The sequence below is a fragment of the Temnothorax longispinosus genome, chromosome 5, assembly GCF_030848805.1.
Source record: "Temnothorax longispinosus isolate EJ_2023e chromosome 5, Tlon_JGU_v1, whole genome shotgun sequence".
NCBI classification, from domain to species: domain Eukaryota; kingdom Metazoa; phylum Arthropoda; class Insecta; order Hymenoptera; family Formicidae; genus Temnothorax; species Temnothorax longispinosus.
The window spans coordinates 16734301-16756699 of NC_092362.1; the positions used below are offsets into that span (position 1 = coordinate 16734301).

The following is a 22399-nucleotide window of genomic DNA, read 5'->3' on the forward strand; positions in this document are numbered from 1 at the left end:
CTCAAAGTAGCTTTAAGTCTTTTGCTCGACGTAACCGGCGATGTTTCCCGTCAGATGTTCGAGCTTGAACTCGTAATTAGTTTGAAAGAAAAATTCATTCTTCTCTTCAGTATTTTTTTTTCTTTATTTTCTCCGAGGAGAATTGTAGAGAAAGATAAATTCACGAGTTGTTACGAGCACGGGCAGTCTCTCTTTCATTTATATATATATATATATATATATATATATATATATATATATATATGTATTATTACATTTATGTTTATACAACACGATTGCGCACGCAACGTAACGATGTGTTTGTTAACGGTTTGTTTTCAGATGGAGGACGAGGGAAATCACGGCAACGACGACACCAGATGCTTCATCCTATCGACATTGGCCGCTCTGCAGTGGTCTCGAGTTACGTGCGTCCTTTGTCGCGCTGCCATGCTGGTTTTCGACAGGTACCCGCTGGTGGACGGCACATTCTTCTTGTCACCCAGACAGCACTCGCCCGCTTGTGCTGAGGTACGTTTTCATTATCCAAAATTTTACAAATATCTTAGCCACTGAGTTTCTCATTGAAAGAGTAAAGCAAAATTTTAATTAAGCAACTTGAAAATTTTGATGGATTCAGCAATTTAACAGATTATTATTTAACATACCTCGTTCTTTCGTTAAATGCTTAGAGAACACTTCAATAACCTCTTAATAAGCATAACAAGTACACAGTATCTGTCTGTATGTACAAATTATTTCTGCACATTGATTAACAATTTGATTACAAATTTTGCACAGAGTTTCGCGAACCATTTAAATCGCAATTTATTCCCTATCATATTTTTCGCCCGCGATTCTATCGCAATATTTGAATGGTTTCGCAAGATTCCAATTGCACGTTCGGTTTTTCGGCATTTTATTCCAGGTGAAGGTCGAAGGTCGTACACAATTTTTGTCAGCCGTATGCATGAGTTGTTTGGAGGGCGGCGGGCAACCTGTACGCTGCCGTTTCTGTACCCAACCGTGGGATGGTTCGAGCTTGGTCCTCGGCACCATGTACAGCTACGATATCTTCGCTGCCATGCCCTGTTGCAGCGAACGACTCAAGGTAAGCCCCGAATTCGTGAGCGGCTGACCCCAACCCGATCGAACTTTGACTTTTTAACGCACGAGTGTTAAATACATCACCCCGGGTGATATGTTCTCGGATGTAAAAATTAAAAAAAAACTAACGCTATATCTCATGCAATCGTACAATTATCGAGATAAAAGCCTCGAATCATCTTTTGTCACTTGTTTCATTTATTTCTCTCAGTTTGATATTGATGCGGGTTACGACAATATTATGCTAATATTCATCTCATCTTTGTCTCAATTTTTTTTTTACAAATCGACGATCTCAAAAACGGAACTTGTGCAGTTTGCAATACGAAATTGCAACACGTGTCGAATTAGAGTAATTAGACGATCGAAGCTTGCATGCTAGTTCTATCGCGCCGATTCGTTACGCCCGCCCGCAGGGAAGGGAAAACACCGCACGAAATGAACGCACCGTCGTTCCGTTTTCGTTCCAGTGCAACAGCTGCCAGAAACCCCTGATCTACCCTCATCAGCGACTGAACTTCTACTCGGACTACAGCCGCGTCTTCGGCTGCCCGCACTGCAGGGCGGTCGACGCCCACTTCGTGAAACCGCTCTCGGCCTGCTTCACCCGCGAGCAGTTTCAGCTCTACAGCCAGTGGCCGTAACCATTAGAGAACTTAGCGAACCGTCGCCGTATGCGCACCACTGCGGCCGACTTGTATCCTCTCTTTTACAAGTCGATCTCCCTGTTCCGGACGACCGTAATCTAGAATCCTCCTCTCGCGACCTGTAGGAGATTTTGACGATGGCGAACGCGCACAGGGGCCGCCGATCTTTCCTGGCGCGTGCTGTCGGCCGGATCCACCGATGTATTAATTCCTCGTCTCTTTTATTTCGGTCGATAGCTGGTCTTATTACTTCGTAACTTCTTAGGAATCTTTTTTTTAACAGTCAAATGGCTATACTATGCGATAACGGTACGACGCGCGAGCCCCTTGGCGCATTCCCGTAGTACTAATCAAATTTAAGATGTTTCTTTTTTTTAACGTCGATTGTAGATTTGTTTGTTTAGGTTGATTCTAAGCGGGAGACGTCGAATTATTAACGTTTTTCGTTTGACGATGCGCGCGAAGCGAGACTTGCAAAATTAGTGTAATTTTATTTCTCCCGTAATGTTGCTCTTTAAGTGTCTTAAGGCATTTATTGTACGTTTTGTTGGACCAACGACAATTAATTTTTTATTAGTATACATTGTTTTGACGATTGTCATTACGGACGTGTTTCTCTGACATAGGTGATTTTTAACTAGCAAAATGTTTTGCAAAAATTTGCGTGTCATCATTTATGCATAAAATTTTTTACGACCAACTGAATCATCTATCTCAGACGGTTTCGAAAACTTTCGGATGACAAGTGATAGCTTCGCCGTCTCCCGTTTCATAATATATAGTGGAATTGCTTTAAAAAAATAATAATAATAAATACATGAAATAAATTTAGGCGGAGATATATATAAAAGATATTAGACACAGAGAGAAAGGTCGACTTCCTTTATTGTAAACGTGTATAAAGAAAAGAAGAAAAAAGGCTACTTTCTAGGAAAGATTGGGAGGGGATAAGAAAGAAGAAATAACTATCGTTTGTTACTTAGATAATCGAGAACACGTTGTTTTTTTTACATTTTATTAGTTTATACGTTTATGGCGGCCATGTTGATTTTGTTTAAGGATCTACGACTCATTCGATGGGTTTTCAACGTTGATTCGGTCGGGCGCGCGTCACGACTTTCCGCGATTCCGGGACCAGGAGCGTTGCGCTGCCGTGAGAGACGGGCGAAATTCACGCCGGTCGTAAAAGGTAAAAGGTAAACTCATCGGAAGAAAATACCAATCGTTTTTGGGACTACCGCTCGCGCTGTGTACACACGCGTTTTTTCGTCTAGATGAAAGAGTGCACGGCTCCCTCGTTCCTCCGATCCCGTCGTCGCTCGCTCGAGTGCAGGACGATTCTCGCGGAAAGTCATGATCGTCCGAGGTAGCCAGTGTATATAACATATTAAGTGGGAGAGAATCAAGTGTGTTTGGAGAGGAAGAGAACCTCCTTTTTTTTCTGGCGATGCTGGTCGTTGCTGTCCACCAATAGCGGCCGTCCCACAAACAGACCGCCCACCGTTCTCAAGGTAGTATAGTCGATCGTGTACCTTTTTTACGTTACTTCGATTAAAAAAAAAAGTATACTTAATTCGTACGTCGGGAGGTATATTTAGGAGATAATACAATACCCCCCCGCGTGTGTGTGAGGCGTAACGCGATTGAAGATCGTGAAGCTGCGCGGCTACTTCTTTATGTCTTCACGTAGCGGTTTTGTCTTTGTTCGTTTTTGTTTCTCCATTGGTCATGTGTCCGATTGACGACAGTATGCATTTTTTTATATGAGCGATGTATGTTTTTTTTTAAAACAGTATACTACGTGAAAAATCTATGTTTAAATTTTATTTCGCTGCACGGTGTTATCAATTCGAGATACACAAAAATAACGCGGCAACTGTAGTTTTTTAAATTTTTTTTTTTTTTAAATTTGAACTTTCCATATTTTTTCGTATGTAATATTTGTAGTTATTTTTATAGTTTTAGTTATTTGTATGCTCTGCGAAAAAAGATAATATCGTGATGAAAGAGACAAAAAGAAGAACGATGTTCATATCTTTAGTAGACACGAATTTCTCTTCTGCGTATCATATAAGAAACAAATGATGACAAATAAGAAATAAAATGAAATTTTAAAAATTATTAATGTGAAGTAGTCACGCAGTTTCGTTCACGATTCATTGGAAGATCGAAGGAGAGTAGTGAGATAAGGAGATAGGGGGTCAAAAAACGAAAAAAAAATATGAAAAAATAATGCACAGGAAAACGCTCAGCCAATGGCGAATTGAGGATGTATCCAGTTGGAGAAAATCTCATTCTTGGACAGCCAACGAGTTGGCGAGTCGGACAATTCGCGCGTTTCCTGTGCGCGAAGAACTAAACTCCCGCGTTAATTAATTTCTCGCGCGTTTAATGCCGGAGGCAAGGACGATCGCGTCTGAGTCCTTCTCCGATCGTTTCGTCTCGACCGTACGTTTTCTCAGAGTGCCAAATGAGCAATTGCCAAGCAAAAGCAGCGTTTTAGTATTCTCTATCTTTCGTCCGTTTTTTTTTTCCAAGATTCGTTTTGCAATTCGTATCTTCGTCGTTCTTTGTCTGACCGTTATCGAACTCCGCCACCTTCGACAATGCAGATTAAAAAGCGCAGTACGGCTGCTCGATCGATGGCGAAAGGAACTTGAATTTCGTTTTCACAGCACGTGCGATAAAAATTTCGAGCGACGTTGGAGGCATCGAAATGGGCTCAATTGTCGCCCTCAAAATGAGGCGAAGTCTGGATCTAGAAAATATCGCTATTTCGAACCTTTTCTTTGTTTTTCTGCGCGAAGTTTTATCGAGACACACAAAATTGGTCTTTAGAGAAAAAAAAACCTGCAATGCGTCTACGCATTTTTCAAGGTAAGTGAAACATTCTTTTCAAAATTAACGCGACCAAACCAGTTCCAAATCGTTTCAAGTTCCTCGTACGATCGGAAGCGTGTACGAGAAATTTTTCTTAATCACTTATGATGCGTGTGCGATGCACGCGTCGCCTGTACTCCCTACTGCTTTCAATTTTTAATAAGAATCAGCGGTATTATGCGCTATTACTCGCTCCTCTGAGTTCCTGTCGCGAGTAAAAAGAGGAAGGAGTCAAGAAGATCGAGTTTCAGAAAGTTACGATTATTTGTCGCGACTTTACACGGATTCACGCGATCACGAGAATTATTTCATTATGTAGATTTATAATAAAAAGAATTACGAGAGAGGCTCCTCGCGTTTACTAAATATTTATAAACGCATTTTTTGTTTCTCACTTTTGCTCGTGTTCATTGAATGTGGTGGTGGTAGAAAATTTGAGAATCTTTAAATCTGCGAATTTTGAAAGTATTAAATTACGCGAAATATACGTACATTAATCTATTTATTTTAACGTACTTGTTTTAATGAAAAAATAATGAAAATGGAGATAAATGATAAGTAATAATACGGAATAACAATTTTATATATATGTAAGTCTTTGTTAATAATTTAGGGACAATGAACACAGTATCTCAAATGTTTCATTGAAAATAGAGAAAAATAGTGATTGTAGGAGCCTTTCTACAGAATTTAGACAATTTTTGGCAATGGCTGATCATGTTAATGTGTCAGTAAGCGTAGATTAGAGGCGAAGTCGAAAATATTGAGATTCGGAGTATCTTAGCTTTTTCTTCTATTATAATTTCGTACGCGAATACATGTGGACGAAAGTCCCAGTCGGACTCGAATTTCGAGTCGTCGGACTGGAGAAGTGATGAACTTACGGCAGAGACAAGAAGAGTCGTCGCGAGAGGGGAGGGGGAAAAAGGATATCTTTTTCGCTATTGATGGTGCCGTAGCAAGCTGCTGCTTTTTTTCTAAGAGGACAGCAAGTGTCTTTATCATCGATCGTGCGTCAACGCACGACGGCGCACTTAGCTCCGTAGTTGATAAGGCTAATGTTACATTAGGGTAATCTTTTTTATTCGGGTAATTAACTATAGCGATTTTGTACTTTTGCTATTTTCATCCAACGGCGTGGGTTGGAATCGCGCGACGGGAAACTGTCAGCGAGATCTCGCTGCTAACGGCTTATCGCGCTGTAAAATCGCCCAACGTTAGTCCGATTCACGAGAGTCCGGTATAAAGATGCGTCATATACAATGAAGTTGGAGAACACTGTTTCCCAAGAGCTATCGTGGAAGTTGCGCGGAGTTGCCGGAAGGTTTGAGAGTCGAACAAATATATCCCCCGGTGATTCTCGGTGTCATATCTTACGATAAAAGCGACAATCTTTGAAAGACGTCACGCGGAAGATTGTCGAAAAAGTTCGACGCTTCACGGGGTTCCTCGTACGATATGCTCCACGTGCAGAGCACAGCACTGTGATATCTTCTTGATCAGACTGGCCGGTAACATCATTGTGTTAGCCGATGCTGAAAGTACGGTGGAAGAACGAAAGACGTATGTGTCAATTCAGTAAAATCGAAATAGCAATACGAGCAACAAATAAATTGAGAAGAAGGGAAGATTCGATTTTGTTGAAATTCCGCATTACTTTCTTCTTTTTAGGGGGGAGAAGGGCGAGTTTGACTTCACAAATTACGAATGTCCTGTATCTCAGGAAGCTAGTCATATCCAGCAAATGGACGCGTTATGGTGTCCCATAACGCGTTTCTAGCGCAAACAACCGTTAGTCTGGAACCTCACATAAGCATACCAGTGATTTCGAATATTGAACCTTCCGGAAACTTGTACGCGCAGCGTTCTTTCTTGCGAGGAATTTCTGTTATTTAAAAAATTCAGACAATTCGGGCTAACAATAGGCAATACATAAGTATTCGCGCTTTACACGAGCCAACAAAGTTGCAGCATTGCGTGCGTTTTTTCACGCATGTATCTATCCATTAGCAATTTCTCGTCGCGCCGTTCGCCAACGTTTAATGTCGATCTAGTGAACGTTTTGTATATCAGTGTTTTTTATATGGACGACTGGGGTACCAGCGGGGGTGGCGGGATGATCCTGTCGACGACTTTACCGAGCTTTTAACATACTCGGTCTCGTCGACCAGACACACTGGCCTTCCTCGCTACCCGAAGGTTTACCGAATAATCGATATCTATATCCCGCGTTTGTGAATTTTATATAATCCGAAAAGCGTTCGCGTGGTACGTTTGTATGGGACTAGGGGGGATAGGGTTGATGGGAGGGAGGGAGGGAGGAAAAGAGGGTTGAGTCTCCGTGATGGAGTAGAGAGGTTACGAATGGTTGAATTATGAATAGAGTTTAGTGTAGAGTCATTTACTTGAAAAGAAAAGGTTTGAATCATCGATAAATAGTAAGTTTATATAGAACGACGTTTTCTCGTAGTTAAGACGCTCTTTCGTTTTCGCCGGTCGTACACCCGGCTTCCAAAGAAAGGAGGGTGATATAGGAGAGAAGGGGGCGGTAGGGGAGAGAAAGGGTGAAGGTGAGATTTTGTCCTCGAGCTTTGCCTCGAGGGGGTGCGAAGACGTGCGCAGTCCTCCCCCCCCCTCCCGCGGACTCCATTCCGGCGCCGCGCCGGTCGACTTTGAATCGAGCGTGATTGGGAACTCGGCCAAGATCGACGTTGGCCTTGAGATAGAAAGTCGATCTTGGGGAATATCGCGACGTGCGCCCTCCCTCCCCCGGAAACTCCATATCGGAAGTGGGCGAAAGAGGAAACTCGGATCCGAGGGAGATCGCGCCGGTGAAATCGAGCGACGTCTTCGAGCAAAATCGGGTAGACGACCGGACGAATCGTCCTAGTGATAAGTTATTGTGTCATATTGTGGATGTCCGAGATGATTAAGAAAGAGAGACGAGGGGGAGAGGGAAAATTTTATTACGTACTAATCATAGTAATTATATCGGTTGTTCATCGGAACCCTTTCACGCGGCCTTGACGTGGCTACAGGACGTGAGGGAACGATTTTCTCGTCGGTCAAAGTTCGTTTAAATAAATCGATATATATAAAATAAATGAATAGATGAAGAAATATATATATATGAAAATATATATATAGATAGATATATATATATATATATATTATATGAAAGAATGAATAATACGTATGTTTAAGAATCATCAATTTTTGTCTTTTTAGCGAGTAAGAGTCTTTACAGCTGTGCTAGACAACTATAGGTATATATATATATCGAAATATATGTATATATAAATCTATATATACGTACGTTCTCAACGTGTACGTCGCAAATGTGCGCGAAACAACGTATACGGGCTCCTTAGAAATATACCGAAAGAAAGAAATCACACACGCACATTCTAATTACACGTACGCAACCGCACGCGTTAAATAAATCACACAAAAACCACGAGTGCGCGTCCTACGACGATGAGACGCGAAAGGAAGATTCGCTTCACTTTCTCAGATATAAATCACGGACATAAACAGCGGATTATAAGGAACTTCATCTGACGACACGTAAAGATCGCATCATAATATCTGCCGTTATCGATAACGGAGGATAAATATCGAGAATCGCAGACGCTATAAATGGCTGGAACCATTCGTGTGGGACAAGTTTACTCTAATCGGGAGTGTCGATATTTCATTTATTAGTCGCAAATATTTATTCGGTGAGCACAAGAGCCGAGATTCTTCACGATATTGACAAAAGAAGATAGCAGGCTAAACGGAGTAGTTAGCGAGTTGTTTTTCATTGAGGAAATATATATTACAGAACTGGAAACAAAATCTACGTGAAGTATCGAATGACCGGCGCCTTGATCAATCGTAATGATCTCCATTTCGTCAACTGAATTTTTTGCGCGCCGTACCACCCCAGATCAACGTGCGTCCGTTTGTAAAAATCGCCTCGTGATCTCTCGTCACAGTCATGCGATACGCGCACGCGTAACACATACACACACACATAAACGAATACACATTTCCAATGATGTCTTTATTAGTCGCAGTCATTGCAGCGAATCGGGAGATTGACAAGCAGTCATGCTGACTTACAATCGTTTAGCAGAGCAAATGTATTCTTCCTTTTTTGTCCATAATCCTCGATTCTTAAATTCATCACGGTAAGAACTCGTTCATGAAACTTTTGATTATTGATTCGGCTTTCCTTTTTTTTTTTCTTTATTACGATTTCCTGCAGCATTATTTACGCAAGCGTACGCGAGGGTACGCGAAATGGTGATAACTTTTTGTGATCGATGGGAAGGAGGCCCAACACTCGTGGTATAGTATCGCTCGAGCGATCTTCTCTCTGGCCGATCAATTTCGGCATGTAGATTTGATTCTAGACGATAAAATTAATTTTCCTGACAAATAATTAACCATTAATATTATAATCAGACGATAATTACTTTTACATTGATTGGAAATCATCTTTTTACAACTCGACTCACATTTCTCTTAAAATAAATGAACATTTATATAATTACTATATTATATATAGCATTCGTGTTTTATTTGACGTTTCCATTTGGCGCTAATATTTAATTGACAAATCGTCCGGATTCGAATTCGTTTAAGGGGTGCCCAAAATACCTCCAAGAGCAGACTTCTTAATTTTTTTTAAGGCATTTGAATCGCCTCGGCGGCGATATTTTCTTTAGAGTTTTCGCGCTTTTCTTCAATTTAATGGCTCGTTCCTCAGTTCATTGGCTTATTTTCTTCGCGTCTTCTTTCACTTATTCGCGAACAGAGCGTAGATGCAGATGATGTTTGATGTTTTGTTTTGTGCTTCTAATGTGGTAAGGATTGATAAGTGAACACGTGAATACATTAGATACATAGATATATACGTGCGTATGTTATATCAGTGCGCATACATTAAGTACACATATAGTTAATCACGTAACTATTACCTACGTACTATATTAGAGGAAGATCGCGCAAACATTTATTGCGTTGAGAACAATATCGCAGTTTTTCCATTTTGTTTATATTATTGGATATACGTACTATTTGAAAGGCAGTTATGTTTAAACCCCCTTTGCGTTTAATGGCTCCGCGCTGAAACCGTTTCTCCGAACTTACCTGAGTGTTAACAGTTACCATACCGCTCAATCAGAGGATTTCGAGGACGCGGTTTCAGAACGGGGAACATAATCTTCAAAGAGTTAAATTCCACGTTCCGCGCACGTTAACCGTCACGGGTCGATGAAGCCAAAAGAGACTCGCCGGCGGGCGAGGGTGGTCTTCGTGGTGGTTAACGCGCCTTTCGACCTGTAATAGCTTGATTGTGATGTTAATTCGTTAATGAACGTTAACTCGTGTATACCATATTCTCGAACCCGGTGTCGGCTTAAGTCGCGCGGGCACGCGTTGGCTTTTCGGGTGCCCTCCCTTCGCGTGAGGCGTTCACGCGAAGTCTGGTTCAAGGTTTCACCTGAATTCCATGCATGATTCGAACACGCGAAGTCGGCCGTGCCGCGCGGCAGCACGTATTCTCTCCTGTTTTACAGACTAAATATACTTTCAGACGCAGGAAGAAAAAGATGCAGAATAGAGGGAGAGAAATATATACGATGGAAAGGGAGTTATATATGTAGGGACGCGGATTTAGGGAATCGAATTGCGGCACGTCTAGGCTGCCCGTCGACGAACGTTACATTCTTATCGAAAGACGTACAAAGTGAGAAGAATGGATGGAAACGATACGTGCATGGTTGCGCTCATCGCGCTCTAGACGCCGGATTTACGCGAGAGACGAGTATGAGAACACGAACCAGGAGGGGTTCGCGTCGGAAGCGAACATCGATATCGAAGGGGGAAATGATCGCGCGGAATTCCACGGAATTCGCACCCCGCGTCTCTCGATTAAGTTTCACAGAAATACGAAATCCCGCAGTGTCTCCTTCCCCGTCCGCCGATGGCGAACGTCGACATTCAATGGATTTATCGAATCCCCCATCCTGTCCACCTTCCTCTACCTTTCCCCCCCCCCATCCCCTCCGCATCCATTCCCAATTCCGTCGCTAATCCTGTAAGTGATGTAATTAATGTACGTTGCCTAATGATTGTTATACTGAAACGTTAGAACGACGAAGAAATTTTATCGAGTGCGCTACTGGAGAGCGGTTTTGTTTTTCTCACGTCGGCGACTCGTGTGCACCCCCTCGTGTCCATCGATCGCGCTCTGGTCTTCTCCATTGCCAACGTTTTTGCGCGAGAACCGTTTTGCTTATAGAGATTCTCGGGATGAGGGAGATCAAAGGGTGCTCCGGCGAGTCCGGACACCCTCGGAGGGAAAGAGGAGACCGTTCGTGAGACAAGGAGGGCACCGTTCGCCGACGTCATAAATAGTACACACACCGGCTGTCTTTCACGTTCTACGATTGGAAGGAGCCGAGCTCTCTCGATCCCCCTCCGAGGATTCGCGAGATAATGTGGCGAGGAAATGCTGCTGTTAAGACGTGAATGATGGAAAAGTAACGCATTTTTAAGTGAGAGGCGGGAACGCCTAGCTCAAGTGGGTCTCTATCAAGAAGTGGCCGAAATTGTGGAATTTTTTGAACGAATGCAGGGGGCTCGGCCGTAATCGAGTCGATTGGATACGTTGGCCAAGGTACAAATGTACATAGGAGCATAATGTTGTTATTAACATATAACGCTGCCGTCTCGCCTTTGCGTGTCTCTCTGACGACTATACGTTAAAGATATCATCGTGAAGCCGGATTCTCTTTATTAATGGCGTTTGCAATGTTATTAAGTTATTTTACACTCTTATACTGTAGCGATGAGTTCAGAGTATCCTATTATACATTACGCAACATTTTTTATATTCACATTCTTGGATATAATCTTGCCATATTGGAAATTCTGTGCATTATAGTTCTCACGGACTATAAGAATGAACAATCAAATCATTTAATAGTGCTTCGCATTTTTAAGACTGCGTGATATATTTGCGACAATTTTAAAAGATCTACCTTCGCTAAAAAAAAAACGTTAAATTTGTTCATATTAAAATGCATAACAATGTGCCAACGAGTTATTTAAAAATGCAGCAAAAGGGAAAAACATAAGAACACATCCCATCAGTAGAGTCGATACTGATATTTTGGTTGGTTCAAACTTAATGCTCAATTTGTCACAAACTCCTCATGCTCCAATTTCGAACTCATCGCTCTGGTAATGGCGCGATGTCGGCGCGTGGCCTAAAACGAATCCCGTTGACATATATACGAAACCGCTGATGGAGCAAACGCGGAGGACACGCGGAGGCGGGGGAATGTTCGTGAAGGACGAAGACGTGAATAAAGAGCGGATCGGTACGCAGGATTGCGACATTTGACGGAAGGTGTAAAAAGACAATTGGTTCACGGCTCGGCATATTAGCGCATTCTCGAAAACCAAACCACTTCCCGATTGTAGCTCCCACATCTGCTTTCCCTTCCATCGTCTTTCTTTTTCGAGCCGTGGGCCAATCGAAACTTCGCAGATTTCAGGAAGCAAATCGACGATAGTAATCACGCACGAGCGCACTGCGAAATCGCAACTTCGTAATCAATGACGAATAGTCGCGCACTTCTAAGACGATATGATCGGTTTTCTTTCCTTTTTCCTTTGTCTTCTTCTTCTTTTATCTAATGTCGAATTTTTCACGCAGCTTGCGGCGAAAGATTGCGCGTGGGCGGTACACGCGCGGGCCTTTCGCGCGCGAGCTAGCTGCGAGGACACGCGTAATTAAGGATTTAACGGAACGCGCATTAATCGTTAGTTCGTAGGCTCCCCCTTCCCCTCCCCCGTTATACCAAAAGTACCCGTTTGCAGCCAATTTCCTTAGAGGGGTTAACCGATGTGTCTGAATGGCGTGTGGATGTGCTACTCCCTTCCTATTCGTGCATTTAATCGCACTCGTAGCGTATACATACATACATACATATATATAATATACGTATATATATATACCCCTTTAAACCCACCCCTATAACCCCGAGTCAGTAGATTTATGTAAAACGTCGTCTGTGTAAATGGCGTCGTGTCGGATTTGTATTCGTAGGCAAAATCATTGCTGGAGAACCATTCGCGCCCGTCGTCTTAATCGCGAAGCGACTCTCCCTGGCACGCTAATAGTTTACAGGTGCGCGTGACGGATCTTCGATTAAGCCCAATGACAATTTTCCAAGTTCTCCGAACGGGCCGTTATTCGACTCGGTGGAAAGTTTCGCTTTCGGCGTTAAATCGAACGTCCGCATGCGGGGTGGATGAATCGCCATTGCACCATCGGGAATAACGTGCTGGATTTTTGTAGCGTAACCGACGTTTCTTCGCGTACGACCCGCGCGAATGGTACCATTTAAGTAGCTCGCGTTTCGCCCTGTATGCTCCGCGGGCTACGCAATTGATTTATATATGCTGATCCCGAGGGCTAATAAAGGCGTAAAACGACAACAGCAACGACGACGACGACGACGAATGTACGTTCTTCGATGTATACGTACACAAGGTACCCGCGTAAGACTGTACGACGTACGTTTCTTGTCGTTTTAAAAAAAGGGAAGATGTGTCACTGTAAATTAACACCAATCGCGACAGTAATGCCGACTCGATTGCGGCAAACTTCGTAATGTTCTTTATTAGTTTAGCTAACGGACACGCGAGAATAAAGAGAAAAGAAAGAAAAAGTAGAAAAAAATCGCGAAACGAAATTTGACCGAGAAAGAGAGCAATTGCGCAAATTGATCGACATACGCTCTCGTAGTCGTCGCGCTTTTAATGGGGGCTAAGTTCACGGTGGATCTTATAAGGGTAGACTTCTTTTTTACAAAATAAAAATTAAAAAAAAATCGAGGTGTTCTTCGGGCGAACGCGGATCAGGCGTTAAAAAATAAGATTCTCGATATAAGTTTCTTAGACGTATTTCGGGCATTTTTATTCGGCTGTGTTATAAAAAAAAAGAGTAATACTGAAAATACGCGCGGAGAAGCGACTTTAGATTCGGTAAGATCTCGCAAATCTAGATGAATAATTTTTGTACCCTATTTTTTTAAGCGATCGCCAAGTCGATCACGCGAAGACGGAGAGAAGGGTTCGTGCGGAAAATTAACACGGTAGTATTTATCAAAATTAAGAAACGTCGTTAAGTTTAGTTTAAGGCAAGCAATTCGTCGGCAATTTCGGAAACGCCAATGCAACGCTATACGTTAGTATCGAATATAGATATCGAAAAGGGTTCGGAAGTAATCGAAGATTCGCCTCTGCTTAGCCCTTCCGATACGTTAGAGATCGGCAAACCTTCCGTAACGAGGGGCGAAAAAAAAGAACAGGGAACGTGAACCGAGCGAGAGTAGAGATCGCTGCGAGATCGACGATCGTGCCGCATTGAAACGATCTTCTGAGAAAAGCTAGTCCCTGCCCGATGATCCGCTCGGGCACGATCGATCGCGAAGCTTCCGCGTCGTCGCGAACGCGAGGCACTCGAAACATTAAACCGTTTGCGGGGTGTGTCGTCGATGTAACCTTTGATAAGTAATCCCGTATAAGTATATAGGGTACGCTCCTCTATAATCGCACTTTGATCCGCCCTCGTGTCGGAACGAGGATGCGGCGAAGCCTCGTTCGGAGGCCGCGCGTAGTTTTAAACACTTAACAATTAGTCGTATTACTTAGTCGTTTAAGCGAATCGAGAGGAGAGAAACCGATCGGACGGCAGGCATGGAAGCGATCCAAAAAATAAAAAAAAGAAATCATAGTAGACACAAGCATTTTGCGATGCAAAAGCGAATAATCATGCTGGTAGTGCGGACCAAACGGGACAACCGAACGGGAAGTTTGTGGAAAGGGGTGAAAGGTGACGAAAGGTCTGGTGTTTTTTCTACGGGAGGAAGCGCGGGAAAAAGAGAGATAGAGAGGGAAAAGAAAGTGAACGCGTAAAAAGAAATTGCCGCTCTCCATCGGAGATTAACATCCGATATCGTTTGTAGTGAGATTAAACTCGTAGAGTTTTTAAGGCACGGCGAGGTCTTCTTAACGACTGCGCTTGCACATCGAGACGTTTGTTTTATACGTAATATGCTGACTACATTATATCTTATTGTTAGTTCTTTTTTCTCATGTCGATCAAAGAGTACATTGTTTTAATTTTCACGATTTCTTTTAGATGAGCTCATAATTCTAAAAATTAAAGATATATATATATGTCATGAACCTGAATAATGAGGTTTTTTTGTGTGAAGAAGATTGATGAGATAAAACCACCATACAATACCATACAATTTGATAATCGTGAAAAATGGGCGCGATATAAAATAAAATAAACCGCGCTGTTTTTTATTTGTCATTTCATCATTTATTCATCAGCTTCGTAATCGTCGTATTTTGCGACAGACGTCGTTTACGGAAATCAGATTCATTCGTGTCTTCTCGAAGTCGTTACTGTGACGAACCGTAATTGGCTACGCGTTTGACGGATATACAGCTAGTACACACTTAAGGACAGTAACGTTTCTTTACCGTATCGCTGCCGACTTCGTCGTCATTGGAGTCCCGGTTAACGAGTGAATTCTTTCGATTCCGCGTACAATCGAGACTTCGAGCGACGTTAAAACGTCCCTGCCTTCTGAAACATCGCGCACCAGACTTCTTTCCGATTTCCTGTTTTATCTCCCATCGCGGACGTTTAGATCTATTTCTTTTTTTTTCCGAGGGCGGTGAGAGAGGAGCGGAGAAAGAGAGAGAATAAGAACGGAGAGGAAAAAGAGAAGCGAGAGAGATGGCTATGAACGATAAAAAGGATGAAAGGAACGGAGGAAACAGTGAATTGCGATAGCCTTTCCATGTCTTACTGCCCTGCCCTACGACTCTCGTTCGCCTTCCTACGATCTTCGGTCGAGAGGGACAAAAAGGGACAACAATCCAAATAAAACGAACAATCGGGTGGCATCGACGAGCGCGAAATCGCCACGCGCGCAAGAAGTCGCGAGCGTCGGAACTCGCGATGGATGTTGCGCGGGATTTTTGTCGGAAATAGGAGGGCAACGAGGGGGAGGGAAACGTTGAAGTTGAGGTCGCGCGAGGTCGGAGCTTTTTTCGAAGGAACCTACAAAAGGCGGTCGTAACGACGGTTTGGTAATATTATATATTACATATATACGCACACATAATGGACATATACGTGTACACGTACATATAATAGCGTGATAAGCGATAACGCGGTAAACGCATATTACATATTACCACTAGCGGTGTACGGTTTGATCGAAAATTTGGCTTAGAATCGCTCACGGTTAACCAGTCCTTTTCGCGGAGAGAAAATGGGACTCCTCCTTAGGCGTCGTAGTTCGTATCAAGTCCTAATCTTGTAGGTACGTGGTAAACATATATATATATATACACACGCGTATACTTATGCATTTTTAACGAAGCTATTTCCCATTCTCGTGTAGCTTAGTCGGAGTCACGATGGGCTCGCGTCGCGACTTCGTATAAAGAGTCTGGCGTTTTTCCGCACGCACATTCTTCTATCGCGCTAAAACGGTGAATACAGATTGGCAGACGGAACTCGCGAGCAAGGCTACGTGAACGCAATCGTGACTCAGTTTAGCGGTCGTGAATGAAAGAAGAGTGACTGCGGTTTGCAAGGATCTTTTAACCATCGCCTGAAAAATTAACCCATCTTACTCCGTTTTCCCGATCGTACCCTACCGAGCTCCTCACCCGATTTCTCGCCACTGAGTTCTCCATTTCGTTCGACCGTACCGGTTTCAACAAGGATAAAAAAAAAATGATAACGCGGCCCGCGGCTGTCCAATCGCGACATATAAATGTGTAAAATCGGTAAAAGAGTCGACATATTCTATCACATAAAAATCACTGCGCACAAGTACATGACCTTCGTGTTTTTACCTTATTTCATAAGTAGCGATTTAGAGATATGGTAATTTTTGGACACGACCACACTGTATTTTATTTTTAAAACATCAGGGTGATCGAAATTTATAACGCAAGTTACGGAATCTGACGATTTATTTACCATGTAAATATTTTATCAATCTTGTTCTTGCGATTGGACACCTCGCGTGCCTCGTTCGGTTAGCTGGCTGACACCTGACACGAATTGGGACATTTTACAAGGACGGAAAAAAAGTGCGCGAACGCGATGCACGCGCGATATTGCACGACTCGGCTAGATCGCGAGAGGATGTTACTCGATTTAGGAAGTGACACACATGCGAGACTGGGTAAGATGTTCCCTCAAATCATGGAAAATATAGAACAACAGCGAGGCAGCTGTATCCCTCGATACCTCCCCTATAAGAGTACAAATTTTTCTAATATGAATAATCTATATCGAGCGCTGAATAAAATATTAGACGACGAAGGCGTAACGAGGAAAGACATAGAGCGAGAAAGAAAGAGAGCGAGAGAGAAAGAAAGAGAGAAAGAAATAATAAATTAGAAATGAAAAAGAAGATTATTAATTATTACTGAGCGCGAGAGAGTGAAAGGAAGAGAGCGACGAGAAGAGAAAAAAGAGTAATATTAGGCGAGAGAGATAATGTTTAACGATGTTTTCCCTGGTGTAGGAATTATTGCGATAAACGAATATAAAAATTAAATGAAATGGTTTATATGATAAATGTACCGCATAAACTTACCTAGCGCTAGGTTCACTGAACGTTAACATTATTAGCGAAGTATGATATACAATATACGCGCATGTAGCTATGTGTTAACGATCCGGACTGCCATTAGCACTTAAGGCGCGGCCCCACTGATCCCCCCCTTGAAATTCTCAGGAACATTTTCATCGAGGCTTCGCGATAACTTTGAAAGCGTGCAACGATGCATGTCGAATCTCGCGATTCACGCGTGTCTCCCCCCCCCCTCGACCCCTACCCCGCTCTCCCTTCTCCCACATACATCCACACGGCGTATATAGATTTTTATAAATATAACATGTATATGGACAAAAGAGATAATTTCCGTTTTGCTATATCATATCGATACGTATATCAATACGCACGTCAAGTTTTACCTCAATGCCGGCGATTTCAGAGTTAACTCGATCGCTTTCTCGATGCTAATCTCGTTGTTGACAGTCGTCCCTTGCGGTAGGGTAACGCTCGCGAGCGGGAATCGCTCGCAGTATTACGGAATCTTTGTCGAGCTGGTCTTAAGTGACATGGTAATTTAACCACGAAGTGAACGAAAACGCATATTACGGGAGCCGCGCGTGAGTTAATTCACGTGCAGTTAGACATGTAAGCTTCGGAAAATCAGTATCGTAGTTAGAGCTCTCGGTGTGTTTATTGCATGCACCCGCCTATGGATATAGACGAGAGAATACCGGTAATCTATTTAAAGAATTATCTCTTTCTAGCTGTTTCCCCCCTTTACGATGCATCATCTATATGGGATATGTACACGTAACCGACACACGCATTACACGTTACATCGTTACACAGATTCGCCAACACCTTAGTGGAACTTCCCGTGTATGTACCTCCATACGTATGTAAACACGCATACATGCAATTCACATACATCTATTTAGGAGCAATAAATGAAAATAATATCCGAGGTTTTGCACTTCGATCGACAAGCGGCAATCAAGAAAGATATCCGAATGTTAAACATCTATGAATTTATCAAAAAATTACATCAAACAAAGGAAAACTCGTGCTCGATCGAATCCCAAACCAAATTCTCTTCGAGTCGATGTAAAAATTATCGAATTCGAAGGTTTGATCCCGCACGTTATTTTTTACCGTAAGTGGCTTTCGTTCGTCGGTCGATAGAAGTGCATATCGCCTCGTAAACGTAACTTGCAACTGCCGAAGATAAGACTCGAGAAACATAATCTTTCCAGGGAGTTTTTTACCGAGAACGTTTTATACGCTGTTTTTTGAAGGACCACACGTAAGTCCGCGCCGAGTATTCGAAATAATAACAGATTCGAGACTGATCTCTGTTTAATTGTCGTATCAGCGTCAACGATTCGAGGCGAAAATTAACGGAGGAGGAGAGAGGAGGAAGTGGAGGATGGACTCGCGGGACGATTGTCAAGCGGAAAGATCTCGTGCGATCGTAGACGACGAGCCGGGGGACAAAGTATCGGGTACGATTGATTCCGACGGCGGACACCGGCGGCCCAACGACTCCATATCCGAACCATCAAGAATTCCTTGATCGTTCGAATATCCGTACGTAAGACTCGAGCGTTGGGTGGCCGATCGATGCCGTGGACTAAAAAGTGAGAAATGGAAAGAGGAACACAGGCGTGAGACAAACGTATACACAGATATATAGATAAATATATTTTTGATAAAAATCTATTCGAAAGTGACTTGCAAAAAAAAATGTGGGACGGGAAAGGGGCGCGTATTTAAAAACGTAGATCGTCGTCCTCGGCCGTGGATTTTTCGCATTTACGATGAAATTTTATGAACCTGGGAAAACAGCGAGCTCTCCACCTCGCTCCTCCCTCGTCAAATTCTCCTCGAAGACGCATGCAATAAATCAAGAACGTCGACGTATCTGGATAATCAATAAATACATCTTTTTTCGAGACTATATTGATATCTATGAGGTCTACTGATTCCGCGATATATCGCCGCAATCGAATTTAATCGATTGCCGCCGTTAACACCGAAGGACGTTACTTGTCTATTGTCGAGCTTCGGTTTTCGAAATTGTTCTAGGCAGATCTAAGCTTAATATATTTCCACGCGAGAAATCGCAAAAATACATTTACGGACCGATACGCATATAACGTATATCGACAGATCGAGTGACCGTTTTTTCGATCGTCTCGCTGTCGGAATGCTGCTATACACGCCACTGAAACTGTGAATAAAATGAAAGAGTATATACACACAGAAGAAACGTATAATGTGCACACAGGAGAGACACACACAAGATACACTACATTGTACGATCGGCACTATTTCCTTAGCGCTTGCCAAACTCTTATTATGATCATTCTATCGTTAGAGTATAAGAGTTGATATTTAATAATTCGTATTGTAATTGTATGCGATTATATTTGTTTGGTTGGCTTGAGGGCGAGAGTCTAACTCGGGTTATTAGATACTACGCTGTACCTTTAGCTGGCGGGTCGCTGACAGTAATTGTCATCTTTGCTCCACAGAATGACGAAAGGGATTCCCGTAATAATCACGAGTTTATTCAGATTGTTATAGTTTAAGTTTCGACATCGTATTGTCATCCAGATTCTCGAGTATGACGTAATGTTAATCCAAATAAAAGGTATAAAGTATATGCTGTTTCTTTCTTTGTGCTGAAAGTTGTACATGTTTGTGAGTTTTAACATAATTCGTATATAATATATGTATTGATTCATTGAGAAAGCATTTGTATGATGTTCAAATGTATAAGTTCCTTTACGAGCTCTCATTTATATTGCATGTTGAACATATAATTATGATATGTGGATAGGTAGGACTTAAGAAGAATATATTTGGTATTAAGATATTGGTTGTGAAAATAATAAAAAAACGAGAGATGTTTGCTTTGTAAACTTGCGTCGCTCCATCTTGTAGCGAGCGACAATTGACGATGACGCTGCAACGCGTCGAATTGTTGACGAGTTCATACGTTGCGCGGACGTGCTTTCGACTGATGAGCTCAAGTTAAAACTATTAGGCGAAGACAACGCGAGGAATTCCTTCGTGAGGGCGAACATCGAGCGCTGGCCGTTGTAAATGTTCCCGATAGCGATTGCTCGCGCGTGTTTCGAGGAAAAAGGAAATGCTTACTAGGCGAATGACAGCGAATAAATATGAATGATAAGAAACGAGATTGTCTGATGATGCGATATTCGTCGAGCTGGCGTTCGCCACGCCAAGCAACGTTGGCACGGCCCGATCTCGGAACAGTCGTCAGTCGAGAACACGTCCGTCGAGCGTGCGAACAGAGATGGGAGAAAGATCACGGAATCGTTAAGGGAGATGCACGCGGTGCACCCGCCAGCGACTTTGAGGGGAAGATAGACGCACGAAAAAAAAAGAAGAAACACACAAAGCGGAAAGTAAAACGAAGGGTGAGAATCGCGTTTGAGAAAAAGAGAGTATATAATAATATCGATAAGCTGTGTTTCGATCGAGAGCTAGTGCTTAACACAACAATCCCCGAATCGTTTCTCCGAGCGTGATCGATCTCGTTTGCACAGAAAGCCTCGCAAAACGCGCGTTTCGAGTCCTTCGCGCGCGGGCCTAAGGACTAAAAGCGCGAGGCGAAAGATGGGGGGATCTCGGAGAGGCGATTTGACATACACATTTACACACGTACACACGTAGTAGACATTTAATGCTTTAGTCAGGAAACAATCGACGGTCGTTCGACCTCCTCAGGGTCCGACCTCGGGTCAAGGTCCGTCGCACGGGGCGACGGAGGTCGACCAACCTGTCGTCTACGTCGCACTACACGAGTTTGCGTTAATTAATCAATGCTCTACTCTCAGAGCGGAGGACACGGTCAATATGGGTCCTGGCAGTTTCGGGCTTAAGCGTCCTCCCTTCCCGCGGCCGCTCTCTCTCTCTCTCGCGTCACCGGGGCCTATCCTTCCTTCTGGTCCTGGGGCGCGACGCGAGGCACCGCCGGGGAGGTATTTTAAGCGAAAGGACGAACAGGAAGTACACTGTAAGCATTAGCGCATTACGCGGCTACGCCTAGATTTAAAATGCGGTGGAAAAAAAAAGAAAAACGGACAAAAAAACGTATTTCGTAACGCAATTTTTAAGGAAAAACTTGTAAGAACGCGATGATTATTACTATAAATAGACAGCGTGTGAGGATCGAGCTTTATACCGCTTTTGTATGTTTAGTAATGGAATACCTATACATTAAATATTAAACAAATAAAAAATGATGAATAAATAAACACAACAAAAACCTACACAACCTACTATCTAATTGACTATTCTCTATATGCAAGACATATAAACATAATATATATTATATATTATATATAAATAAATATAGATATATATTACAATAATTATATATTATGATTATTACGCTATGAGAATACGAGTATGATGATTTTAAGGAAAGTATACATATTATATTAATAAACATTTTTTAATGCCATTATCCTAAAGATATTGGTGAAATGAAAAGAAATGCAAAAAAATTACCGTGTTTCGAGTTATTTATTTCCTTCCTGTCATAAAGAGCGTTCCTCATCCCGATCTACATTTAATCCTTGATTTGTAAGAACACAGGAAACTATATTAGTATGTATAATAAATTAGGTATTACATTTTGAAATAATGGAACTATAATCTTTTTAAAAAGCTTTTAATTTACGAGCCAAATGTTAAAAATTTCTTTAATGTTTATATCTACACAATTAAACAAGATGTATTTCGTGCATAGAGGTGAATTCTGCACGCTGAAAGCAAAACATTGATATCGCTGAATTTATAATTAACGACTCGTTAATAATACACCACGTCGTTTCTTGAAATAAAAATCTGCGCGATATTTGATCGCTATATTTGTAATAATTAAACGATCCGTCTGCGAAAACTTTTCTCGTTAAATAAAGCTGTTCGAAATATCGCAAATATTTTTGAGAGATGAACGCGACCTATTATCCGGTAACTACGAGCGAGACGATGAATTTATTACATCCTGCATGCTTCTATAATAATATTGCATGTGACACCATTTTGAAAAGGTTAAAGTAAATTTATCAAGTCCGTGATGTGAGA

General features: G+C 42.3%; 1 protein-coding gene across 2 annotated transcripts in view; it reads left to right on the plus strand.

The window, feature by feature from the left end:
• The window catches only part of LOC139813995 (headcase protein-like), a 149568-nt gene extending 128138 nt beyond the window's left edge, over nucleotides 1-21430 (plus strand). Inside the window, exons 3-6 of one of the 2 annotated variants that reach the window (XR_011732306.1) lie at nucleotides 322-510; nucleotides 908-1090; nucleotides 1557-2929; nucleotides 3008-21430. Coding sequence is in view for 1 of the 2 variants with exons in the window: in XM_071779944.1 (XP_071636045.1) it covers nucleotides 322-510; nucleotides 908-1090; nucleotides 1557-1730 (546 nt within the window). In the remaining variant the exon portion in view is untranslated. Of the gene's footprint in view, nucleotides 1-321; nucleotides 511-907; nucleotides 1091-1556 lie in introns of both variants that reach the window. The other variant, XM_071779944.1, reaches the window with a different exon arrangement.
• The last annotated feature ends 969 nt before the right edge of the window (nucleotides 21431-22399 follow it).